A 26,456-nucleotide genomic window follows, 5' to 3' on the forward strand; every position below is an offset into this window, starting at 1 on the left:
CAAAACCCCTCTCTACTAAGTATTTTGATACAGACTGCAGAAGGCTTAGGTGAGTTTTCATGATACAAGCTGGGTTTTCAGTAAGTTCGTAATATGGTTTGATGTTGGGAACCAGTATTCTGGCTTTTTTGGTGCACCTGTGGATAACTCTGATCTGTGGAACTCAGCTTCCGATACAAGGAATTGGCACAAAGTTTCATGCCAGTAGCTCAAGCCCTCAAAGTTGTGATAAATGGCAGATGCGTGCCTTCTTTCTAAACCAGAATGGCTTCTGTGTTTAACTGAATATTTAATTGCTGCATGTGCACTGTATTGTGCTATCGGGCAGCTCTGCTTTTAAAGTTGGTGTATATAGACAGCTGAAAAGTCTTGTGAGCCTTTCAGGATCTCTGACATCACATGCTGGCAGGAAGGTTCAGCATCTTCAGTCTGCTGCTTTTTGCTGTATGTTTACAGTCACTGGTAATCTTTGTACCTTGGGGGCTGCTGAAAGACATTTCTGTAGCCAGAGCAATTCCAAGCTACCTTGTGACAGTCCAACCCTTGACAAGAACTGGGCAAAAATCTGGTCCAGCTTTACAGTGTTTTTATAGTCTAGTCCAGGTCTCTATAAACCATTTAAAATTGCCTTCAGGTTTAAATGTTCCAACTTCCCATTTGGAACAGGTGTTGCCAGGTTATAGAAAGTGTTGCAGAAAAAGAACAAAAACATTTTAAAAACTCTGCTGTTACAAATTTTGGCAAGTCTGACAGATTAAATTTTTTTTAAAAATTGCCCCACCCAAATTAAAACAAGTGAAGACCTTGCTTGGTCTTCCCAGCTGTCATGTTTAAATGGGTTTTTTAGTAATGCATCAGTCTTCAGAAGATGTAGCAGTACAGAGCTAATATGTTTTTCCATGAAAATATGTGACTTCTCAATTGTTTTTCATCTTATTTAATTGGGGAGAGAAAGGGGGTGAAGATTTTTTTTTTAAATGTCAGAAAAACAAATTTCAGAGATGCATATTCTTGGAGTGGTTAAAAAACAACCCAAACTAGGCTTCAGGCAATGTTTTTTCAACAGCTTTAACCTCAAAGCATAGAGCAGACAGCTTTGTAGGCAACTGTAACACCAAGGTGATTATGGCAGTGACTCACACTTCCCTGTAAGGCATCCAGCTATCGACACACTTGGAGAGCTGTGGCTCTGTGCATGCAGGCAGGGTGTCAGTCGGTGCCTGCTTGCCAGCCAGCTCCGACCTGCTGAGCTCATAACCGCTTTGACGGCGAGCTGGGTTATTGGTGTGTTAGAGAGCAACACCGGTTCCCCCAGGCTCATGAGAGGCTTAAGAGATGGGAGGTGCAAGAAGGGGAGAAGGGGAAGTGCAAGGCAGGTTTAACTTCTCTTTTCTTTGCTTAAACCTCATGGGACTTGTTTCAAGAGTCCCCTGAAACCTTCCTGTGAGCAGGTGGGTGGGTTTAGGTAATAGTTAAAAGGTCTGACTAACCACTAAGAGAGGTAGCATGGGAAGCAAAAAGGGCTGCTGCTATCATGTCCTGGTTAAAGTCTTCCTGTTATAGAAAGAGGACTGGCAGTCTGGATCCTCAGGAAGACAGTATGAACTTAGGAAAGAGATCTGGGTATCCCTATAGGCAGCTCAGAGTGCAGCTGAGGGTACAACAGTAAACTGACAGATGTTGTGATTTGTGGGGAACAAGCAGACAGAAAATGAGGACTCATTCATGTGCATTGTGGGTTTCCCTATCTCCAAAAGATAAGGCAGAAGGCAAGCTGTCTTCTGAGAAGGGAAACAGCAGTAGTTGTGGTACAGAGGAAGTCTTCTGGGTGAGGGATTGGGAGACTGGGGTGGTTCACATTGAGAGACTGACAAGAAAAGAGTGCCACATTTATACAAAATAGGCTGCATCCAAACTGAATGCTCAGAAAGAAGAGGTATTCAGAAAGATGACAAGTTCAAACTTCTGAAAGGAAATAGCCTTTCACATGGTGTGCAATTAGATAGTGGATTAGATGCCTGGAATGCAATTGCCAGCTGGGCAGGATGTCATCAGGAAGGAACAAAACGTAGCTTTGGGAGTGTGTAGGTATGCTGTTGCAGATGGTATCCACAGATGACATAAGTAATGCTTTAAAAAACAAATAACATCATATAAAGCTGGCCACATCCATGGTTCAACTACCAAGGCCAATCTTGATAGGTTATTTGGGTTCCTCCATCCTCGGTGATAAGTTTCTTGCATGTCTGACTAAAATTGTCTAGTACCAGATACTGTTTGCGGCAGGGTGCTGGGCAAGCTGGGCTGTTGTGACTCAGTATTGCCCTTCCCATGTGGGTTGTTTGGCTTTGCATTTCTGATGTTTTCAGAGGTGAGGCAGAGTGAGTAATGTTTCCATTCTATTAAAGAAAATGGAATGGCAAAGACCCTTAATTTTTTTTTAAAGATGTACGTGTTTCATTTTAAGTTCCCTTCAGGCAAAGTCAGCTTTGGTAGGCAGCTTAAACTGCATTATAGACTATATTGCTATTGTCATAAAAACAAAATACACTGTGCTCTGTTTTGGGAAACCAAACAAAATCAATATTTTTTTTTTTTGTCCCTCCCTCCTTTTTTCACTTCAGTTTTTAATAAGTGACCGTGACAGAGACCCTCAGTGCAACCTACATTGCTCCAGGTCCCAGTCCAAACCCCTCTGTGCCTCTGACGGCAGAACGTATGAGTCAATGTGTGACTACCAGAGAGCCAAATGCCGGGAGTCAAGTCTGAGTGTGACACATCGCGGCCGGTGCAAAGGTAGGTGGATCTCAAATGCTTTTGAGGGGAGGAATGGGAGTCCTACCTCATAGGAAACTAGATTCTTAGACCCTTGAGTTTAGTATCACGCTCTAGGAGTAATCTGATTGAAATTGTGCATTCATGTGTATCTGAGTCTGGGTTTAGGAGGCAGGTGTAAGAATTGACCAAATTATCAATGAAAGGTGGCAAAGGAATCAGACATTACTGAAAAAGTGCTGAAACATGTATTTGCAGAACACAAGGAGCTGGCCCCAAATCCTGAAAGAGAGCTTCCTTGCTACCTGTGCCAGTGAGGAACTGAGATAAGAATGGGGAGTGGGGAAGAATGTGGTGCACATTAGATGTCTAATCCCTTTGCAGATGTACACAGCCTTTCTGTGCTGAGCTAATTAAGACAACAGAATGTATGCAAGGCTTTACATGGCCTCCTTTTTGCCTGCTTGCTGTTACACATCTACTTAAAAATGAGAATATTGTTTTTTCTTTCTATTCAGCTGTTCAGCATAGTCTAAAGCTGAAGTTGCAACTTCTTTTAAAGGAATATTGGTGTATTGTCACATGAATTGTTTGCTTCTGCAGTGAAGTAAAAAATCAAGTTGAGTGTTTTCTGAGCACAATTGACTCAGGGCAGATGGCACAGAAGTTTTTAGCAATTGGTTGAAGTGACAGGAGAAACTCATGAAACTCATTAAAACCCCTGTGGATGGATAAATAAGCATATGTTTAAGCCTGGTGTTTGTTCACAAGGTCTTTTTTACTATTACAAAAAAGTATCTTTTGTCAGAATTACTTGTTCTGAAATGGAAATCCCTTTTCAATGTATTGACAAGCTTTATAGTTTAGGTGAATTATGAGCATGACCTCAAATATTGCTCTCATTTAAACAGTTTCTCATTGAAAAAAGCTTACTTTTGAGTCCTTTTTTTTTCCTTCCCCCTTTCCCCCTCAATCACTGCTGGGTTGCTTTATGGCAGCTTCTCTCCCATAGCATAGAAAAAGGCCTTTGAATCATGCTGCTTTCTGAGTGCTGGGAACCCAGAAGCTTTCTTCTCAGGGCTCAAGAAGCAGTTGGGCGCTTCTTGCAAGTGATGCATTTTTGCATATCACAATAAGAAGCGGTAGGTTGGAAGTCCCCCTTTTGCTTTCATCTTTTGGGCAGGGTGGCTTAGATAAGCAACTCCATGGCAGATATTGGCATGTAAACTGTCACTGCTCAGTCACTTAAAACATGAGGTCGGAAATGTGGTACATCCATATGCAAAAGTGTCTTTTTCTGGAAGCGGAGAAAATGTTGACTGCCAAACTACACAGCCTACTGTATATTGTGATTGCAAAGAGTCCCAAAGAAGTAACTAAAGACTTTGTTTGTCTTAAGCACAGGTAAATTATACTTTCCTTTCTGCTCTTAGACAACTGAAATGTTTAGCTGAAGCTACTCACGTTCTCCTTTCCCTTTTCCTCTTACCCTGTGGTACTATACCTAATAACCTGGGAATGTTTGACAACTGCAAGTCTTGCTTTTAACCCACTAACACCCCCATGAATCCCTGGAAAGTAGGAATATTCTTTTAACTATGACATTCAAAATTAACCTTGCTGGTAATTTCCATGTATGCTGCTATTGAAAGCTATTTTGCTTTTCCAGTCGCATGAGGAATATGACCTCTAGTTGTGCATGATGATCACTGTTCTTGGCAAATACAGACAGTTGCAAGACGGGTGTGCCTAACTACAGGCAGTTGGCCAGGTCTGTATCTTGTACTTGCACAAGGGAAGGTATCACCAGCAGTGTTCAAGCACCTTCTACTGCTGCAGTAGGGTACCAGGTTTATTGTGAACAGCCTTCATTCCTTCTGCATGACAGGATGCTCTATGGGGGACTCTGTAGAACTGGAGTTATAGAAAATGGGCCATTGAGCCCAGTCTCATGCAGTTGTGATAGATACCGTATCCAAGAACTTATCCTTATGAAATGGGCAATATTAAATTGTGCTTTCTTTGCTGGAGGGGAACAGGTAACTAAAATAAGGAAAAGCGGGAGTATATTGTGGACAGCAAGACATAGTTCTGCACCTCAGATTACCATAGGTTTCCAATTTCATATGCCGATAACTTGAACTGTGCTTGTGCCAAGGCAAACCAAATGTTTTCCATAGTGAGAACAGAACCTTTTTGATTCAGCTTAGCTCTCTGCGCTCTCTCAAGAAGCTAAGGACCTTTAAAGATGAAATCTTGCCAGCCCTTTGGGAACTATAACTCTTACTCAGCCCTTGTTCTTGGTAGCTTCCTCACGTGCTTTTCAAGGAAATTCCTTCAGCACTAAACTTTCTGAACTCCTTCTGAACCCCCAGTCACACATCATAAAGGGTTAAAAGTCAAGAGTAGCTTAAAATGATCAAACTAGCTTAAAATGATCAAACTACAGCATCCATGACAAATGGAGCCTCATTGATGAGATTCTAGAGAATAGTTCCAGATGGTGTAGCTGTGCATAAAATACGCAGCCAAGCACTCCTACTTGGATCTTTTGTCAGCAGTCATCTTGAGATCTGATGTCAAATGAGTTCTGCATCAAAACTTTGCAGGGATGAAGGACGAATACTTGTTAAATGAGTCTTGGCAAGCTGTTAAGATTATTCAGTGATTGTTAGGGTATATTGGCTATCTGTGTCTTAAAACACATTTAAATTCTATGTTAACTGGTTGGTTTCTAGGAACTTGTTTGCCCCCTTTAATTAAAAAAAGGGGGTGTGAGTGTTCTAAAAACTTCCTTTTAGATTTGTAATGGTTGGTTTTGAATGTTTGCTGGTATAGAGCTTATTCTTAGGTTCACTCTGCATAGTTATTTGTGATCTATCTGTAAGTTACTGCTGGAAGCTGTAACAGGGGTCTTCAGCCCATTTCCTGGGACACCTGGATGAACACAACTTTTAGCTAATGTGCTGGAAGGGAAGGTCTCCCGACTAGTGATGGGTTGTTGGAAGGTAATCTTTCTCTTCTACCTACTGTTCTTGTTGGACAGGAGATGATACTTTGAAATCACTTTTTTTACTCCACTTGCTAGAACTATGTTTTTTGTCTTTGAACTTTCTTCTTCTTAGTCAATGGAGAATAAAGTCTGTCCCTCCTTGGCAGCAGTTAAGCAATAAAATCTGAAATGACACTTTCAATCACTTTGCAAAGTTAGGCATGTTTTTAGGTATGCCCTAAATAAATTAGGGAACTCTTGAGTAAAAATGGTATGTGGATATCAAAGAAGGAGCAAAGCATGTCAGCACAAAAGGTAAGAAGCTGGAGATTCCAGGTGTAGGACTTGTCAGAAATGAAGTGAAAAACCGTGGAGGGAGTGGAGAATGATTGACACCCTGTGGGACAGATGGACCTCTTTTTGTAGTTTGCTCAGGTTGCATTTTTGATGGTTTTATGCAAAGACACAGATCATTGGCTGGAGTAAATGGCTATGAATCTGCTGACTTCAGTGTAGCTGGACTGCTTCATGCCTCGTGGGGATCCGGTCTGTAGGTGAGACAGTTACCTAATGGAACTAGAAATAGTTGAAAATCTGCTTGGATCAATTTTTGCCCTTTGAGCTTTTGATAAAAGCAAACTAGAATTAAAATTAAATAGCTAGGTTTTTGTGGTTGCATTGTATAGATTTGCTCCTAGTGTTACATGGATACCTGGAGATATTTTACTTTGTATTATTAGGATAGCTTGGGTCTTTATAGCACGATGTCGGTGTCAAAACTGCCTCTGCCTGTTGAAGAGGGGATACTGGAATTCTTGGGGCCTATTCAGGAGTGGACTGTGTGTCTTGAGGGACACGGTGGTCTCATTTGAATAAACTGTTCATGGATAAGATCAACCATGATAACTAGCCAATTTCATCGCAAAATTTAAAATTATGTGCACCTGCATTCTACAGGTTATGCCACAGATGTCAAACATGTGACTTCTAATTCATAATCTCCTAGTTGCCAGCTACCAACTTGAGAATGAATTTTCTTTAAAAGGCAGCTTTCTGAGCAGCAGTAAATCTGTCCTAACTTTGAAGATAGTTAAACTATTAACCAGCTCTGTTTTTTAAAAGTCATCCTGTTTTGGTTTTTCACGTTATATAAGGGAGAGGAGAAAGTCCTATTTAGTCTGTCTGGACCATGAAACTGGAATGCATTAATGCCATTCTGTTTTGTAAGCTTGGTGTTTGATACTCCAGAGAACATTTTTTAAGAAGAGGCAAGAAAAGTGCTGAAACACTTGGTTAAACAATCAAAATGCAGAATAGAGTATATGAATCTACATCATAACATCAGGCTTTAGGAAGATTTGTAATGCATCTTATTTGGGGTGAGCTATTTGGCAACTACCTTTTAACACTTGGTAGTTATGTCATATTTTACGTTTTCTAATTAACAAAGCATAAATAGCAAGGTGAAGTCATTCTGCTGAAATCAGATGTTGATGCAAACATAAAAATACCAGCCTGTGGAGTGAGGAAGAGAAGGATTGACAGTCCTTATAAAAACAAACTGGTAAATGTTGATATTAAAGGCACTGTTTTTACTGGAACTGAACTGTGAAATGACAGACAAAAAAGATAGCAGTATGCACACACCTCTCCAGGCAGCGTGGTATATAGGTGGTTGTTCCAAGTCAAGACTGTAAAAGGACTGGTGTGACCTTTGGAAATCAATGAGGGACGATGGGAAAAGTAATCAGGGCTGAGTGTTCATGAACAGGAGAAAAATTGTCTGTCTTCTCTGCACTTCAGCAGCAATTTGTGAAGAGACATCACTTGAGGCAAGGGTTGAAATGCAAAAGAGGATGCTGCAACAATGATGATCTCTTAAATGCTATGGTGTAGTGGTGGTGTGCTACACTGTATGGTCTACTGAGTGGTAGTAGAGAGTTCAATCTATAAAGGCCAGTTAAAATTGCCAAGAGGGACATAGTCACCTTAGCAGTAACATGTTTATATTATCTTCTCCTATAATAAGGGCTTGATTGTGTGCACGTTTGTCTGCTCGTTTGACAAATTGGACAAAGATCTGAGTCAGTCTCCCTTCTGCCTGGGCTCCTACTGTATTTGTACTGCAGGGAATACCACAAAATGTTTGTTCCTAGCAGCTATGTGGTGAAGCATCCAGTTTCAGTCATGTAGTTGTGAGTGTGCCAGCACTAAAGTAGATGCTGTATGGAAATGCTTTATGCTTCTGTTTCATGTTTGGGAGAGGAACCAGATAAGCCTGTCTGCAGTCCTGGATCCTCAGATGGAGAGACTAGAAAACACACTTTCATTTGTGAATATCTGCTTTGATTGTCACACGTCACATGAGAAATTCACAACTCTTTTTTTTTTTTTTCCTTTCCTTATATGTGCAGATCTGCACATATACCTGCTGATTTTTTTGCTACTTAGTTGTCTCCTGTGAAGCGGAAGTTGAAGGTGTTTTTAGTCAGATGGCTAGCTATAAAACAGAAGGTGCAGCCATGCCATCTGTATCTGTAATAATGTCCTATGTCATATCAAGCAAGATTGAACAGGAGATCTGCAGGTGATAGGTGTTCCAGTTAACAGCATTGCCAGTGCTTCCTTTTCAGCTGAGAGAACGAGCATGTGTTGGAAGGCTCAGTACTGCTGGCAGGACCATCCTTCAGTGGAGGTGTGCAAACAAGGTCTGATCATGTGGTCACTTTGGCAAGCGGGGGGGGAAGGAAATTCCAGCTCAGAGGTTATATCATGGTGAAATAGGAAAAAAAATAATGCTTCTTTAAATTCAGTGTCAATTTTATTCAAGAAAGTCTTTTCATTCTGTGAGTAAGTCTTGCTCATTATACGAGCTTATAATAGGTCCACCTGAGATCAAAGGTCCATGTGCTGAGGGTATTGTGAAAACACCCCACAAAAAAATTAGTCTAAAGATGAGTGACACAGGATCAGAAGGGACACAAGGTCATAGGGAGGTGAGGTGAGTGACTTGCAGTCACTCAGTGGTTCAGTGGCAGAGTTGATACAGGCACTCGTGCTTTGTAACCCAGTGCCTAAGCTACAGTCATCTGTACTGAATACTCTTGCTATGAATAACGACTTTTTTCAAAGAGAAGGGTTTGATTTCCATAATTCCAGAAGACTTATGAAACCTTTCTTGGAGTAATGTGGTATGTTTAAAATGAAACTGTGTTGGCAAACTGGAAACTTAGTCTCTTGAGTCATCAGTTGTGTAAATAAAGTACTGAGCTTGAAAGCTTTGGTCTATGTCTTTAGCAAAACTATTTACAGCATTGTCATTGGTTTCTGCATCTAGATATGCTTAGATGGAAATGGTTTCTATTTCCATGCAATGTGAATTCAGTTGATCTGAGAACTCAGACTGGCTTTCTAATTCAGTGCTAATATTAGTGATTCTGTTGAAGTTCATGTGATCTGTGAAGGAGAATATGGGATCTTCAAGGATCCAGTAGAATTTTTTTGTTAACCGATTGTGACTTCTGTGCCTGGTAGAATAGGCATTCAACCTTGATCACTTTCTATGGTGCTGCTGAAAAATTCTGATGATCAGATTTTGCAGTTTCTGCACTGAAAATCTTTCAGTCAGTGCATTCATGGGAAAAGGAAGGTCCTAGTCCCTGTGTCAGTCCCATGGAAACAGATGTTTGCTGTTTTACTTCTCTTTCTAGACTGAACAGCAGTACTCTTAGACATCATGTTTTTAAATGTAAACACTGAGTGAATCTGTATCTCTGCAGGGCAGAACTCTTGTCTTTGACCCATCAGTCATCAGCGTTAGGCTTATCTGTGTCTACCCTCTGTAACAGGCAGCTGGACCTGGAAGAGGTTAAAGTCCCTGCTTATGCTACATGCTGCCATCATCTGAAATAAGTGCAGAGCTGAGATCTTAACCCTTTCCAGCTCTGCTTGCAAAGCAATGTTTTTCTTGGCAGCAAGGTGAGCAACTGATATGAGAAAGTATAATGCACACCTGGCTGTAAGCACTGGGACTAAAGGTAGAAGCTAGATTTCAGGAAAGCACAGGCAATGGCATATCTACCTTATCTGAACCACACGAAGGTGGAAGTTCAGATGGGTGGCCAGTTATTTTAGCATCGTACTGGGAGAGTTGCTTAGAGAAGCTTTGCTGGGGCCATTCCTTCTTCCATGTTGCTCACTTCTGGGCCTGAATTACTTAGCTTATGCTCAGCCATGCAATTTCAGGCTGTTAATATTAACACAAACACAGCTTCCTCCAGGAAGGTCTTTTACTGTGTGGACATTGTGTTCCAGCACTTGTTGGAAGAAGCTTCCAGAGCCCTTCGATGACGATAAAACCTGTTGCCTAGGAAATTAGGCAGCTCTTCATTAACTGGCTCATAGTTTGATTGTCTAGGTTCATATTTGTCTTTGGGATAATGAGTGCTATCTCCATAGCTGCCTTGTTAATGTGCAGGTAATGGTCCTTGATGCCTTATATTTGTTTGGGGTTCCCACCCACCCCCAGCTGCATGGTGTGTCTGGTAGCTTTTGAATGTCTTTGAAATCTAAGTGGGTTTTGCTTTTCTCCTTGTAGATGCTGGCCAAAGCAAATGTCGATTAGAGAGAGCTCAAGCACTGGAACAGGCAAAGAAGCCGCAGGAAGCAGTCTTCATCCCAGAATGCAATGAGGATGGATCATTCACACAGGTAAAACTTCTGTTGGCTTCCTTCAACCAGGCTCCCAGTGACTGCAGGAGATTCACTGTTACGGTATGAGCCAAGTAATGATAGATGCATGGGTGCACACTGACTCAGTTACTCAGGTGAAAGTGGTGAAAGCTGGGGACTTGTTTAACCAACTGGAAGCTTTGATTCAGTTGCCGTACCTTAAGACACATACATACGTAATGGCATCCACCTCCACTGTAGCACAGAAACAAATGGCATCCACCTCCAGCATAATGCAGAAACAAAAACAAATTGCAGAGGAGGTCAATTTTTCCCTGAAGATGAACCATAGAGAGCTGTGGCTTACACAGAACAGGGTGTACCAAGCTGTTTCTGCTGTTACCTGTGTTTCATCCGTCCCAGCAAAAAAGTGGTCTGAGCCTCTTACCTCTGCAGGGTACTTGTTAGTGACAGACTCCTGTTTCCTGTTCTATGCCCTGTTGTGGTTTGGGGGTCTGGCAGAGAGGTGATGGAGACGGCTTTATTTAGGTTTTTAATTCTTCACTGTTCACTTGTTGGGATCTAACGATGTGCTGGGATTGTAGACTTTAATGCTGCTTCTCTGGAGAAAAAAATTATCTCGGGCAGGGATAACAGATGAGGCTTATGGTTTGTTGTCCTTTAACATCTGTGAAAAACAGTCGGCTCTGGTCACTGAGCATCCTTAAATAGTTGGACTGGGAGAGATCCTACAGAATTACAGAAAAGTTGAAGTATTTATGGCAAAAAAAGACTTCAGGAAGGAGATTTTTGAGAGGAAGAGTATTTTGAGGCAGGGTAGAAATTAAGAGTGATGCTGTTGGTTCTGTTACCACTAGCATAGCGAGTAGTGTCCCAGTACTAACTGAACTGGGTGTTAAAAATAGCTCACGTACAGTTTCCTAATAGGCAGGAGGGGTATACTGTCTGCTCAGTTTGGCACGCATCTCAAAAGCCAAAATCCTGCAACCCCAATGACCTCTACTTTGTGAACTTTGGTAAATCATGCAACTTTTTTTGCCTTAGCTTCCCTATATCTAGCTCTAGATACTGCTCTAGAGATCTTGTGCCTCAGAAGTATTAGGATTAATTACTGTTTGCAAAGTCTTTTGAAGGTAAAAATTTCCAAAATATGGTCAATATTGGCTTCAAAAAGATGAGAAAGGCAAAAAGCTTTGGGATTGGTTCAAACACTTTGTGATGCCTGGGGGAAAGAGAAGAAAGATTTTTTTTTTTGTGATAACCCACCAAAAATTTTTATTCCCCCCTGCCTTACCGTCCCATTATCTGGTGTGTGGGAGTGTTTTTGTTTTTTGATGGTGAAGTGGGGAAAGTTTTTTTTTTTATCCATCCTGCCAACTTTGCATACGACTTTGGAGCAGCATCATATTTGTGTACAGTGTGGGCCATCTTGGGAAGGTGGGGGTAAGAGAGAAGATGGCAGAAGTTTCTTGCAGTCTAACTACACTCTCAACTGTTGAAGTTTGATGTTGTGCAGAGCTGCTCAGGTTATGTTGGCACTGGAGGGGAATGTTTGTAACACTTGTAGTGGGCCAGCTAGATGTTCCATGTTAAACTTCATAGTTCAAGAAAAAAGGGGGTAGGAAAGCTGACTTTCCAAAGTCTGTCACTGTCCATCAACCTCTTGGAGAATAAAGTAGGGGTGCAGGTGAAACTTTTATCCTGATAAGCTGGACTGAGAATGTAGTTGATAAAGCTTTGTTTCAGACAAGCTTATTTGGAAGGTCAGTACTGGTGTCTGGATTGTGGGCAGTTGCTGGGCGTATTCTGCACATTCCCTGGCCAGTGTGGGTTGCCAGTGGAGCAGCAGCATGAAACTGCTTAGAAAGATTGTGTGTTTTTAGCTGGCAGCCAAGCGATATTTCACATTCTTCATTCAGTCCTATCGGTGAACACTGAAATGCTTTTGTTCTACCTGTCATGATGAAGGAAGACTCTGATCCCTTTGTAGCTGGAATTAATTGAAATTCATATCATTCCTTGGATCATAAAAATATTCCTTGTTCCACATACCTTAGGAACCAGCTTCATCATTTATATTGCAGCATTTAAGGTCATTGTTTTTCATTCACGTCTTATGCAGGGACAATGTCCGAGGAAGCTAACTGGTTTCAACCTGCATTTGAGACAAATATTTCCTTTAGTTTCTGGCCAAATTAATTAAACTTTGATTTTAAAAGGATGTGTAAAAATCAGAATTTTAGTGAACAGTCCAAACAGTTTTTTCTTCCAGCAACTCATGAATAGATCTCATCTGGTGGAGGTGGTTTGGATACTGCATCTCTTGTGCAGAGAATTGGCACCCCCAGGTTCAGCTCAGCAGGGAAGCTGTATAGGACAGTTCTTGAAGTCCCTGAGGCCTTGCTGAAGTCAGCTCTGAACTGTTACTAGTTTATTCTGGTTCAGTACCCAGAGAGTTGCTCCATCCAAACTCCAAAATCTCAGTTGGGAAGTCCAGAGCAGGGCAGCATCTCTCAGCAAAGTTTATAGGAGAAAGACTCACCATGTTCTTCAACCTTGAATCCCCATGCCAACAAGAGTCTAAGCAGATGCACATGCTTCAGGGTATACCTTGTATGTAGAGTTGACTAGGGAAATTTTTTCAACAACTTCCCCCCTTCTATGTAACTGTTATTGGAGAAATAGTTGGTGTAGAAGGAAAATTCTAACCAGAGGGGAAAGAAAGGTGCATGCATATATTTAAAATATCAAATGTCTTAATTGTTAAAGCACTCACGCAAGGTGTGGATGACTTGCTTCCAGGTCTTGAGCTGACCCTCTTTTTTGTAGATGCATACACAGTAGGTGTTCAGGCCCACATCATCGTCCTTGCCATCAGACTTTAAAAGATTTGAGTTTTTGTCTAATTAATTGTGGGAAATTCTTGAAAGTTTTGCAGGAGTAAAAAACATGAACAGTGCAAGTTTGGGACCTGCATTTGGTAGTGGCAACTATGTTCATAGGACCTGCTTGGTCTTAAGCAGCTTGAACTGTTGCTTTTGTAGCTTATCAGCCTCTTGATTAGAAACTAAATTGCAATCACTATGGGTAAACACCAAAAGCAGCACTAAGTGATGCTCTTCCTCTGAAAGCTGCTCAAGTCTGCCCTTTCCAGCTCCTGGAATTGCATCCAGTACAAAACTGAATTTGGGACTGGATCCACCATGAGCTGGATGGGACTGTAAGACGGTGAAGAGAACATAGGTACCCTGCTGTGCTGTGACCAGCGGCATGTGTTGCATGGGGCAGCGGCTGCAAAGGGGAGACCATGCTCGCATTATCTGCTCCTGCTTCCCTGCAGGGCAGCTGGCTCTGAGACCCAACAGTTAGATGTGGTAGCAAGGGTGAAAGGGAGGAGGGCCTGAAGGCAAAGACCTTGGTTTGGCTTGCATTTAAACCCTGCATTAAAGACATTTTATGTGTCTTAAACACTTGTATAATCTGTCTTTTAATTGTCTGTAAATCTAGACTGAAAAGAAGTGTGGCCATCTATTCTATTGCCTGGATGGCCAGTTTTCCTAGGCATGGCTAGTTATAATGTGTTTTGTGTACTGTATGAAGAGGAGCAGACACCTGTCAATTCACTGGCTTTCATAACTCTTTCTAAGCACCATGTCTACTTCCCTTATTCTAAGAGTCCACTTTAGCACTGCTTACACATTTAAAAGTGTGGCATGGATTTGCAGCATGGAAGAGGCGGTGGCATTGCAGGCGTGGTGGGATGACTGTAAGTGGGAGCAGACCTGATGAATTGCTCTGGAACTGCTATTTCTTTATATTTCAGTCTGTGTGGGGAATATTACTTCCTGTAACAAAAATGCTCTGCACTTAGCCCACAGTAATATAAGCATGTAGATAAAATTTGAGTTATTCACAACATAAGAATGTTTGTTTGATAGGAGTAATTTGATTAATTATATAAAACTGAGGTCACGTACTGTTGTGCAAAATTAGATATGACTAAAACCAGTTTCTGTTCCCAAGACTTGCTCTCTTCTTTCTGCTGTTATGCTGTATTTTGCATAAATGCCATTCCCTTTCCATGTGGCACTTAACCTGCTGTGATCTGTTCTTCATAAACAACAGGCTCTATTGGGTAATCTGCACACTTTCTTTTGCTGCCTAGTGCCATTGGGCTTGTTGCCATGGGCTGAGGGAGACTTGCATTCTTCTTAGTTTTACCCCAGGCAGTTTTTTAGAAAAGATTGCTGAGGTTTTAAACGAGATCCATTTCAAACAGATTAATATGAACACGAATAATGTTAGCGCTGCTTTGGGGGTGTAGTCTTGTGGGGCTTTTGGTGGTGTCTTGCTATTTGCTGCCACCTTCCACTGTCTAGCTGTGGTTTCTTTTCCTTGCAAGTCTGCATACAAGTGGCTGAAAGCAAGTCTCCTTGGAGAGCTTCTTTTGAGTTTAGGGCTATCAAAACTGCAGCTGCTAGTGCAGTTATGATGCAGCACTGAGATTTCTCTTAAAGCAAGTGCATCAGTCAAACCTGGCATCTTATGACAGGATCAGTGAGTGGACTGACTTTCAGAGCAGTTTTCTGTTGTCCAATAGCTTCCAGAGCATTCCCACATCTGGTAATACATGTCTGTTTGGAAAGCGTGATCTATATTATGGTCCATAGCAATAGTTTCATTCGCTGCTATGCTAATGTGACTACAAAGTACTGCTTTCTCTTAAGTCCCACACAGACCCCTTTCTAAAGACATGGGGAACTCTCTCAGCCTTCAGTGTGACTTCATGATCCAAGTCTGTTCTTCTGCATTAGCTAGTGTAGCATGCTGCTGGACAGAATTAGAAACTCATTTCTTAATGCAGCACGGTGCTGTGGGGCACTGTGTAGACATGTCCCGCATTCCCTGGATGCTGTCTATTATTCCATTATTCAGCGCTCATACTCTAGCAATACTAAGCTCTCAAGGACTTAACCTCTCCTTTCAGAAGGAAAGAACACAGTCTGTCTTGCTAGATTAAAGAAACTTTCTTCATAAAGAATCTGGGCTTTAATTAGTAGATGGTTTGGGCTTTTTTTGTTAAGACATCCCTTCTATAAAAGACTGTAGCTGGAGCTCTCTGAATACTGCTCTACAGATTTGTCTGCCTCTTATGCACTTGCTTTCTTCATGCAGCTCTCATTGTTTCTTGTTTGTATATTGAGCTAAAGATAACCCATGGATGGGTAAGGAGGTGGCTACTTTGGTTATATACAGCATTTCTTCAAAGAAATACCAGTCAAGAGAGCAAAGGAACAGATTCTTAAAGCAGGAGTGGATATCCTTAAGGCAAGTGGCAATTGTTAACTTTTAAAGGGTCACATTCTGTGTCAGAAGCAGGGAACCTCTCTTGGGGATCCCTCTCCTAAGCTAAAAATGGTATCTGTGTCAGTGTGTGGTAGGAGTGCCCTTGACCATGGCTAAGATTCTTTTGCCACAAATCACTTCTTTCCCTGGTTATATGAATAGTGAAATTCCTGTGGAGCAAGCATTTCTTGAATGGTACATAGACTTGAGGGAGATGGCTGTTGCATAAGGCCCTGGTGGGAATATTTGTCTGCACAACATCATTTGGGAAGAATTAAATGTGAGCAGGGAACAGAAAAAGTGACAAAAATGATTTAAGGGATTGCAGTCTCAAACTTAAGATGCAGACTGATTCATAGCTCCCTAAAATTGTCTGTAAAGGCAAGGCAGGTTTCTGACTCTTAATCTAGCAGAAAGTATGACAAGATCCAGGGTATAAGCAGTACAGTAAAACACTTAAACCAGAACAGAGGCATCACCATTTAAAGTTAGGATAAATAGCCATAAGGCCAGTGTGCTGATTGTGTGCCACTAACTTGGGTTCAGATGACTTTCTGGATGAGCTTTAATGGCTCAAACAAAGGAAGGGCTTGATTAAAGAATTGCTGTGTGACACTGCAGCTTCTGCTGTCTGAGTCAGACCAGATGACCTACTGGCTTGGAACAATTTGTTTAGCTGTTTTTACAGTGTTTACAAGGAGCACCTGGGTGCAGCCAGAGTTTGGAGCCTTGCCTCGTGAGTGTGGACAGTAGCTTTTCTGCCTTCCCTCACCCTCAGCAATGATGTTCAAAAACTGGATGTGTTTTTTCTTCTGTCGTATAAGTATTGCTTTTAATGCAGAAGTAATGTTTTTATTCCCTTCTCTCTGCCCTCCATTATGGAAGGAACTAGGAAAGGTTTGATCTACAATGGGATGGGAATTGGTTACCAAACTCTTCATCTGAACAGTGGTGAAAGACTAGTCTGTTACTGTTCCTGTGTTCAGATGACTGCTTGTCCACGGTGCTCTCAAGCTCTTACGCTTCTTTCTGTAACTCCATAGAGATTGGTTTCAGCCATCACAGAATTAGTTTTGCCCCTGTTCTCTCTCTCATACACATTGTCATGGTTTAACCCCATCCAGCAACTAAGAACCATGCAGCCACTTGCTTGCTCCTCCCCACTCCTTGGTGGGATGGGGAGGAGGATTGAAAAAAAAAAAAAGGTTAAACTTGTGGGTTGAGATAGTTTAATAGGACAGCAAGGGAAGAGAAAATAATAATAATGATGGTAAAAGAATATATGAAACAAGTGACGCACAATACAGTTGCTCACCACCTGCTGACTGATGCCCAGTCAGTTCCTGAGCCATGGTCACCAACCCTCCACAAACTCTCCCCAAGTTTATATACTGAGCATGATGTTATATGGTATGGAACCTATATTTCTATCTATCATCTATCTATTCACCTATCCCAGCTGAAACCAGGACACATGTGCATGCAAGTTCTCTCCCACTTCCAGTTTACCTTTTGGAAACAAACCCTTGATGGTCCTTTGTCAAATGGTTGTAAAAGGAAGCTGCTGCTTGCTTGTTGAGAAGCTTTGGGCTACTTGGTAATCTGATTTGGGCATTGCTGGTGAGATATTGAAGAAACCCAAACAGTCACTTCTTTTCCCCTCAGGAAGTTGAGGCAGAGTTGTCTGCCAGTGACTATACTTTTAATGTTTTCATGTTGTAATGAACTTGGTAAGAGCAGGTGTTTATTCATGTGGCCAGTGGCTAGTATGTTAGCTGCTGTTTGTTTTCACACATCGTAATGGAAGAGGGGAATAGAGGAGCTGCTGCTATACCCTTAATTTGGACAATGGTGGCAGAGAAATTTTTGTTGGGTTTGTCCCTCATGCTTTTCATCCTTCAGCTGAGGCACAGTTGAAACGGCATATCTCTCACTCCTAAAAAATAGGAACTGTGTCCTCCTGCACAATCACGGATTCGGGTGCTTGCAGGGCTTTAAACTGTAGTTTGAATTTTTAAAAAAAAATTTAAGTGTAGATGTTAATGGGGAATCTGTTGGAAGACCTTAAATGACTTGCAGGTTTATTTCTCTGATTCCCTGTTATGTAACTTAAAATGTCCAGCTGTTGGACAGGTGTATGTTAATTTCAGATGTCAAACTCTGTGCTTATCCAGAGGTAAGGAGCATTCTGTAGCTGCAGCTTGGTTAGCAATTGAGTTATTTTGTATATAAAATTGATAATGTATTTTCTGTCGCAATGCTTCTCTGTAGAAGACTGAGAGCCAAAAAGTCAAACACACTTTTTTCTAATGTGTATTTTGGTAGAGCCCAAATTAACTCAATAATTGAAGATTAGATCCATGCAGTAAACAGGTGTCATTTTTACACAATTACTCTTCTGATTATAACATTATTTAAAAATTTTGCTACTGTGGGATTAGGATTAGAGGTTGAATTAGAGGTTAAATTTCAGGTATAAGATTTAAATGGCATTTAGAAACAAACCTAAGATCACTGGAAACCCATTGGAAAAATTTAAAGTAAAAACCTGAATTTTCAGGATTCTGTAGTATAGGTGCTCTGGAATAGTGGACACTTAACAGAGTTTGTGTTTACACACAGTGTTTCGAAATGGGACTGGATCAGCTATTGCCTTTACAACTTTTTCAGTGCTGTACCAGTGCTATGTAACTGATGAAAAGTATACCAGTTTTCCCAGCCTTTAAGCTGCAAATTCTAGGCTGTAGGCCACTGTTATGACACCTAAATATGCTGAGACCTGGTCAGGTATCATAGTGAAAAGTAGCATCTCTCAACACAAAGACATTCAGGAAAGCCAACTGCAGTGATTTTTGAGGTTTCAGAAGTATCTGTTCTTCATGGGTTGTCTGACCTTTAGGACAAGGGCTGAGATTTAATTGCTGCTATTATCCGGAGGGAAGTCCTTTGGTGCTGTAGTAGAACATGTGGTTGTTGTGAAAGTGCTGTCAATTGGAGATTTATTTCTCTTTTTAACTGTGGCAGGGGGAAGAAAGGGTCATGGGATACCAGTCCAAGGAAGACCAACATTCCTTAGCTTAGTTATTTACAAAATTAGTTCTTTTATGGATGTAATGTGCTTGGCTTGCATAAATGTTAATTGTTAGCTCTCCATTGTGATGAGTTACATAACATGCTCTTAGTTAATGCATCTATCCTAAATTTATGTCAATACATTTTTTTTTTTGGACTCCTCTGCCATGTACTTTGTTATTTTCTGAAGGATTGGCTGAAGGATTATCAGGTCACTAATACTTGAATTTTTTTAAATGCTGGGTACACTGGATTTTTTCTGTAATGTGACACGGAAGGGTCTTGCCCTAAGAGTTCAAGACTCTGTCCTGGAATTTGGCTTCAACTCTGGGTAAGATTTTTACAATTAATGCTCAGATGTAAAGACAACTTCTTGTACTGTTTGGAATGCAATAATGAGTGTGTGATCAGCAAAGATAAACACGAAATGCACAAAGCCAAGCAGCTCCATCAGACTCATTTTGAATGTCTTAGATTAGATTGAGCAATAAGAAATATTTTGCAACTTGATTATTGCTGATTATATTCATAGTGCTTTTGAGTAATTAGCAATAAATTTTGTGATATATTGAGAGAATAAAAATGAAAGTGTGGAGATACCAGTGACAGTGACTTTAACATGGGTACCTAAGGTTATTGTTGATTTTGGCTGCTAAAAGTGAATTTGCTTGAGGCAAAATGATTGATTTGCACTTTAGTAAAATCCAAGATAAACATGTGGTACTGTGTTATAATTGCTCTTAGATCATGTTTTATGTGATATTCAAAGCCTTTTAAAAAGACTGTTGTTAAGTCCTTGAACAAACTCTGCTACCTTAGGGAATCGAAGCCAGCTGTCAGCAAGGGGGAGTGACTGGTTTAGCTCTGAAGGATCCCTAATGAAGGGAATGGCACAAACACCCCATCACTCTTCTCTCCTCTGGAGAGGACTGGAATGGGAAATCAGCTTCAATGAACTTCAGAAAATGAGAGAATAGACAGAATTCAATTTACAAGTAAAATAAAAATGGCAGTTTCTGAAGTGATCTCATTTCATGGCTTCTTTTTCAGAAATAGCTTATAGTAATTACTAGCTTATAGTAATGTAGGCATTTCTGTACCATGTCAGGATGCTGCAAGTGCTGATGTGCACACTGGGTTGCAACTGAAAGTGTGTTTGCTAGAAAGGGTTTGGAACCTGTTAGTATTTACATAAATGCCTGTATGATGATCATTTACTTTTGTCTCAAGGGAAGTCAGAGGCATCGCAAAGTTCACCCAAATGCTGACCACTCTTTGAAAGCTGAGGCAAAGGCTATAATTACGTTTATTAAGTTAAATGAAACTATAGTGCCACTGAACCAATATCTGCATAGATGTTACAAAGACCAGTCTGCTAGACCAGGGTTTATCTATTCTCACTTTAGAGGTCCACATCTGAACTAGTCATCCTGGTGTCCTTCTGTTGTGAAGGAAGGAACCAGGCAACTCCAGATGTTTAGTGGCGAAGTAGAGCTTTAAAGTTAAGCAAGATGAATCTTATGCTGTCTACCTTTGGCTCATTAGAGCCTTTATCAAATGTTCTTAAATCCTTATCGATACATGAAAAGCAAGCATGTTGGATCTTGCTCCTACTGCCTAGGTTGACATAGTAACAGGAGAGAGCTTCTGGAGAAGGTTTGTTAACATGAGTCAATGTTGCATTTTTCCAGACAAAACTGAGCAAAATGCTCTCAAAATGCTGACAGACGCTGTTCTCAAGCAGCATCTGGAATTGAGCTAGGGTGGTCTTTCCACATCCCAGCTGTGATGCAGCTATTTAATGGTAAATAGTAAATGGGATTTAGCAGAGGGTGGAATGAGTTGAGACACAACTGCTACTGCTGTATCCCCAAAATGACGTGTTCTCAGGCTGACTACTTGTAACTTCTTTTACCTGCTGAATTGCAGCTAAAGGTGATGGAGTAGGAGAAATGACCTTTCCTCAGGGTGGACATGAGGGGAGAGTGAAAAGATATCAAAGACACTTTTCTGTGACCTCACTCTGAAGCACGTGTTTGATGCATCTGGGTTGGGACTTCCACTAAGATGCTGGATTATAATAAAAGTGGTGGGTGATAGTGAGAAATGAAATGCCTGCTCTTTGTTTTATCAAACAGGTGCAGTGCCATACCTACACTGGATACTGCTGGTGTGTGACACCTGATGGCAAGCCTATTAGCGGCTCTTCTGTACAGAACAAAACGCCTGTATGTTCAGGTACTGTGGGAGTGGCTTCAACAAATACTAATTTGATAACTGAAGGGGGTTGGGGAGGATGTGACCTGTTCAGAGCGCTTAATCTTTTCAGGTGACTTGGACAGTTTACCTGATTCAACACTCTAGTTGTGCTTGTATCTCCCTGTGTGCTTGCTGGCATTGGGAACCTGCAAGGGAGCTTGGACTGTGGCATGTCCACCCTGCAACTAGGGTACAGACACTCCTGCAAGGCTCACTAAGAAAAACCACTAAGGTAACAGCCTGTGGGAGCCAAGGCAAGAGTTGCAGTGTTGCTGTGTACACTAAAGCCAGAGATCCTGTAACAGATGGGTAACTTTTTTTCCATGAGCTGTATTTTAAAGAAGTCATTCTCAGGCTGTATTGAGTGGGCCATGGAATCATTTTGTCTGCAGAGACACAGTTAAAAGGTGGTTCTGTGAGAAACTGGTAGTTGTTGACTACTAACCCCCAGTTCTGGGCTCCTACTATTATAATGGATTTGGGTCTTCTGATCATGTTCCAGGATCCCCATGTTTGTGTCATGGGGCTGGACATCTCTGGGCTTGTACAACAGTTGACAAGAGGGAGGTCCAGAACCAGACCGTTAGTCATGGGTTTGTGACCTGCTTCTGGTCTCTCAGCCTGACACTGCTCTTATGCCCTATGGTTTACTGGGCCTAAATCCATCCTTTTCTGTACTTGAGTGATATTTGGTTTTGCCCTTTACCATTCAATATGGCAGCCCATGGCTCAGATGGGATGAGTTTGGCCTCTACGTTTTCATAGGGCCCTGCAGTGTTTGCCTGTAGATGTGAACATGATAGCAGTCAAACTTGTTTTGTTGTTCTAATCCTTCTCACCTTATTCAGTGTCCTCTTGCCTGTAGGGTGTCTTGTGGTACTAAGCAATCACAATGACTTGCATGAGAGTTTGAGTAGGAGAACTGTCTAGTAACCCTCAATGTAGCTTGAGGGGACACTTCATGTTTCACAGGTACATGGAAAGAAAATAAGATTAATATCCTGTTTTTTGTGTAAGATGAAATGTTACAGTAATTTGGCTTAAACCTTGGAACAAGACTTTCTTCCACCATTCTCAGTATATGGTTTTGGTAGGGCATGTTTTAGAGTTTTGCTGATCTGTTCATTTAGTCTTGAGCTGTTTATAAACTTGTGTTACCACGAAAGTAAAGTCATGGTGTATTGTAGGACACAGGACTAATATTGGGTATGTGCTTCCTACCTGTAATTTGGCAGTAGATCTGTGATGAACTGATCTGCAAGTGAAAGTGCCTGGGCAATAGAGTTTGTCTTGACCAGGGTCTTGGGCCTGTCTAAGCTGAGCTGCTTCCTTTGGAGTTGACTTTTTATCCATGTTTCCTGAAGGATCAGTAATCACTGGAATTGTTTAGTAATGGTGCACAGAAGAATCAGTTTCCTGGGAGTAAAGCTATTGTATAAAAGTACATGAAAAACTTTTATTTTGGTAATGGATTTGTTTGAAAAGCTTTTATCAGTTCACGTTTCAGTGAAAAACTGTGGTGAAGCACTAAAGCAAACTGCAGAAACAAGTGTAGAATCATATGTGAAGATCTAAATTATATTTAAAAAGCTGAGATGTGTTCTATTCAAGTACATGCTTATTCAGTGTCCCTTTTCAAACAGCTGGGGATGTTCAGGGTTTGTTGAAATCCATTTTCTGCAAATTGTCCTATTTAATCCCTTTCCTTTAGAATACTGCCCCTTGCATTCCCTGCACACTCTCCCCACCTGTTTTTGATTTGTTCTTCCTGACATTTGCAAATGAAAGAAGTGACTCTTACTGATCTTTCCTTCTTGCCCTTGGATTTGTTCCAGGTTTCTTACTAGCACACTGCTCTGAGCTCTTTCAAAACACTGGATCCAGCTACTAAAGATTTCTTGTTTACCCTCATCCTGATTTAACATCTTAATGCATAAAACTTTCTTATGCTATCCCCGTTGGCTGAAGCCACAGGCTCTCTAAATCCTAAATTGAGCTGTTGGCAAGTAAAACAGACATTTTGTGGGTTGAGATATTGACTGTATTAATGTGACGTTACATGTTCTGTGTGATCATACAGCATCTAAATAGATGTCTCTCTTTCTTTCTTTTTCCTCCCCTTTAGGTTCTGTAACTGATAAACCATCAAGCCAGGGTAATTCTGGAAGGAAAGGTGAGTGGAGTCCCGTGCTTCAGCAACCTGTTTTGTAATAGCAGCTGCCCAGCCAAGTCCCTTGAGATAGCTCACACTGGGTTCCTAATCAGCTTGGTGTGCAGGAGGCTTATGTGTTGTTAGACCATCACCTTATTACTCCTACTGTTCATGAACCACCCTGTGGAGTAGAAAACAGTGTGCTCTGCTCTATGCTTGTCAGCTGAGATGTAGTACATGAAAGCAGAGCTTCCCAAAGGGGTGGCTGGCACAGAATAACCTTTGCTTCTTCACCTTGATATTAACTACTGAACATTTCCCAGTAAAATCCCTAGAGATTAGGAAGGCTATCAATGACTAGTGCACTGTGAGTCAGGAGTGCCAAATTGTGGCTTTATATGCATTGAAAGGTGGGTTTTTTAACAGAGCAATAAAACCCTCTGGCCAGCTGGAGCAGTGCTGGATTAAACCCTAGCTGTCCTTAGAAACCTCACTCTTGTGCATTAGGCATTGGTCCTCCATCGTCTTTATACTCCTTTCTTCAGTCCTTGCGTTTCCTGAGAAAGGCATTAGATGTGGTGTTCTCCTGTGTGTATTCATAGCCCTCTGCGTCCTCTGTGCATTTGTTGAAATAGTCATGGGAGGGGTGACCACTGAAGTATACACAGATGAGCAGTCAAGTTTGTCTTTAGGCCTTCTCCACACCCTCATTTTCAATCCTTCTCCTCTACTCCCCATTCAGTGTCAACTTTTTAGCTTGTCTCCTTACTACAGGAAAACAGTACTGAATGCATCCTCACTCCTGCTGGTGAGGATGAAGGCTGTTTCCTGGGAGAAGTTCTTGTTTTGTTATCTAAAGCAGGATTTTTACTGCTAACTCTCTAAACTAATTATTCCTGGCATTTCAAAATGCAGGAAAATGCCTACCTTGATAAAGACACTTTAATTTGAAGAACATCTTCCATGCTGAGACTGTCAATCCAGTCCTGAAAACACTTAACAGGAACTACAGATTGCTATGTTCAGAGGCGTGATGCATTTTGAGCGTATCCCCTCTACACACTATTGGTTGTGTACAGTAGCTTAAGAAAAGGTAGGGAGAAAAAAGCTGCAGGAGAACTACTTAATTAAGAGTGAATGCTGAAGCCTACTTATTTTACATAAGGATATGTCTCTGTAAACCTGTAATTATGTGTTAATGCATAATTGGCACCTGAATGCATTATCATTCTGTTAATGCAATCATTACTAGTCTAGCCTGAAGTACAAGCAAATCAAGTAACTCTTGAAATCTGCATTATTTTTGAGTGGGGATTGTTTGTAGCCTTCCTACCTGAGTAGTCCTGGTCTGTTCTTCTGGAACTGGAAGGACCTGATATTGGATTACATAAGAAGTGGAAGCAAAAGGGAGGAAAACACCTGAACTTGTTTTTCCTACTTTACTCCCTGTATAAACTCAGAGGTTGGAACACGTCAAAAAGAGAACTGTAAATGGAATTAATTATTCTAAAATTTGTAATATAAATTGATTCTTGTTGGTGCCTGTGGTATCCTGTTTCAAGAATGGTACACTTGGTTACATGGCTGCAAAAACATCCTATGCAGTAAATACCAAGAAAAGGAAAATGTTTCACTTTTGGCTAGTGTGTTTCAAGTAATCATGTAAGCTTTCTGTTCCCTCCAACTCTGAATCTCTTCATATCTGTTGGAAGCCCTTGCACAAGTCACTTTGGCCTTTCTCTACCATGTTAGAAAAATACTTGTAAGCAATTATTAAACAGGTCTTTTAAAATCAAGAGGACTAAGAAGCTGAAATAATTTGGTTTAAAATTTTATGGACTTAGTATTACTTTTTTGGCTAGTGATGAATGCCTAGTCTAAAAATTAATTTGGTTTTCTTATAATTTTTTTCTTGACTTAAATTACCGTGATTTAAAGTTCCCATATTGGGTCCTGTTGTAAGGAAGTTGGAAGCAAGAACAGCCTGGCTTCCTTGAAAGCAAGGTGGTTGCTGGAAGTCTGGCTTCTCTGAAGACTGGTGGCTAGCTAGCGTGCATATAGCCATCCATTCTAGCTGATTATTCAGATTCTTTCTGCAAAGATTGCTCTTTGCAAGAAGACAAAAAGGGCAGGATGAGGAGGGTCCCAGCAGGAACTGGGTCAGTGATGACCTTTCTGTTATAGAGGCATATCTTGGAAACTTGTGACGTCACTTTGGGCAACTGCCATCTGACTCAGGAGTTCGGACTTTTTCTGCTGCACAGCAAACTCCTCATTCCATCCCTGGATGAGGGTCTCTGAGTCAAAGAACATCATCTGACACAGAATAGGTGCTCTCAGGAGGAAAAGGAATAGCTAAGACTCTCGAAAGTGATTTCTTTTGTCCCATTCATACACGAGTGTAAAATATGGAGTTAATAAACTTTGTGTGATGCTGGTGCCTTTCAAGTCTTCAGGGCAAAATTAGTTTTTTGGATGGAGGCTGCTCTGCCTTAGAGTACAGATGGGTAAGCTTAAGCTGTTGGGTAATAAATGAAAAGGAAGACTTTACTAGCATATTAGCTCTGCTTTAGAAGAGAGAAATTAATGTTGGAAGGAGAAAAGGGCTGGTTATTGGTAATAACTCTTTCTCTAAATGTTTTGGCCTCTCTTCCATCCTGTTTAGCTCTAATTTCTGGGGGTCAATAGGTATGATGGAGTCACCAGAAGATGTGAGGTAACGTGATTCTACTCACAGGCTCTCACTACTGATGAAAAGAAAATTAAATGGCTTTATGGTCATGTGGCTTGACATGTAGATCCTGAAGTGGCTCTCTGGAGCTTTCTGCAGAGAACAGGCAAGAGTGCTGGCAAAAAATCCTTTTTATTTTTAAATCCCATGCTCTGGTTGCCCATGTTTACATTGCTGCTATTGCTGTATGATGGAATGCCAGTTACTCATACAATTTGCCCTGTAAGGTAATTTTAAATCAAATTAAATTGGCACCAGACTTAAAGCTTTAGAATAGAACGTATTGATTTGTTCTGTGTCTGAGAAGTGCTCTGTTGCTGGAAGGCAGAGCAGACCTGGGCTGGGGGAGGTGGAGGCATGTTTCTATGAGGTAGAATGGAAACCCAGGTTCTCCAGGTCATGCCTGATGTGTGGACTTTGGAGCTCGGACATTTCCT

The 26,456-nt window shown here is 41.2% G+C and overlaps 1 protein-coding gene across 1 annotated transcript in view; it reads left to right on the forward strand.

Annotated features, from left to right (window-relative positions):
* Nucleotides 1-2,624: 2,624 nt before the first annotated feature.
* SMOC1 (SPARC related modular calcium binding 1) overlaps nt 2,625-26,456 on the forward strand; it is a gene marked incomplete at its 5' end in the record, with an annotated part of 86,079 nt that continues 62,247 nt past the window's right edge. Inside the window, 4 exons of the mRNA XM_010286744.1 lie at nt 2,625-2,796; nt 10,365-10,477; nt 21,016-21,115; nt 23,262-23,309. Of these exons, the coding sequence (XP_010285046.1) occupies nt 2,625-2,796; nt 10,365-10,477; nt 21,016-21,115; nt 23,262-23,309 (433 nt within the window). The remainder of the gene's footprint in view (nt 2,797-10,364; nt 10,478-21,015; nt 21,116-23,261; nt 23,310-26,456) is intronic.

The sequence above is a fragment of the Phaethon lepturus genome, unplaced genomic scaffold (assembly GCF_000687285.1).
Source record: "Phaethon lepturus isolate BGI_N335 unplaced genomic scaffold, ASM68728v1 scaffold2940, whole genome shotgun sequence".
Classification (NCBI taxonomy): Eukaryota; Metazoa; Chordata; class Aves; order Phaethontiformes; family Phaethontidae; genus Phaethon; species Phaethon lepturus.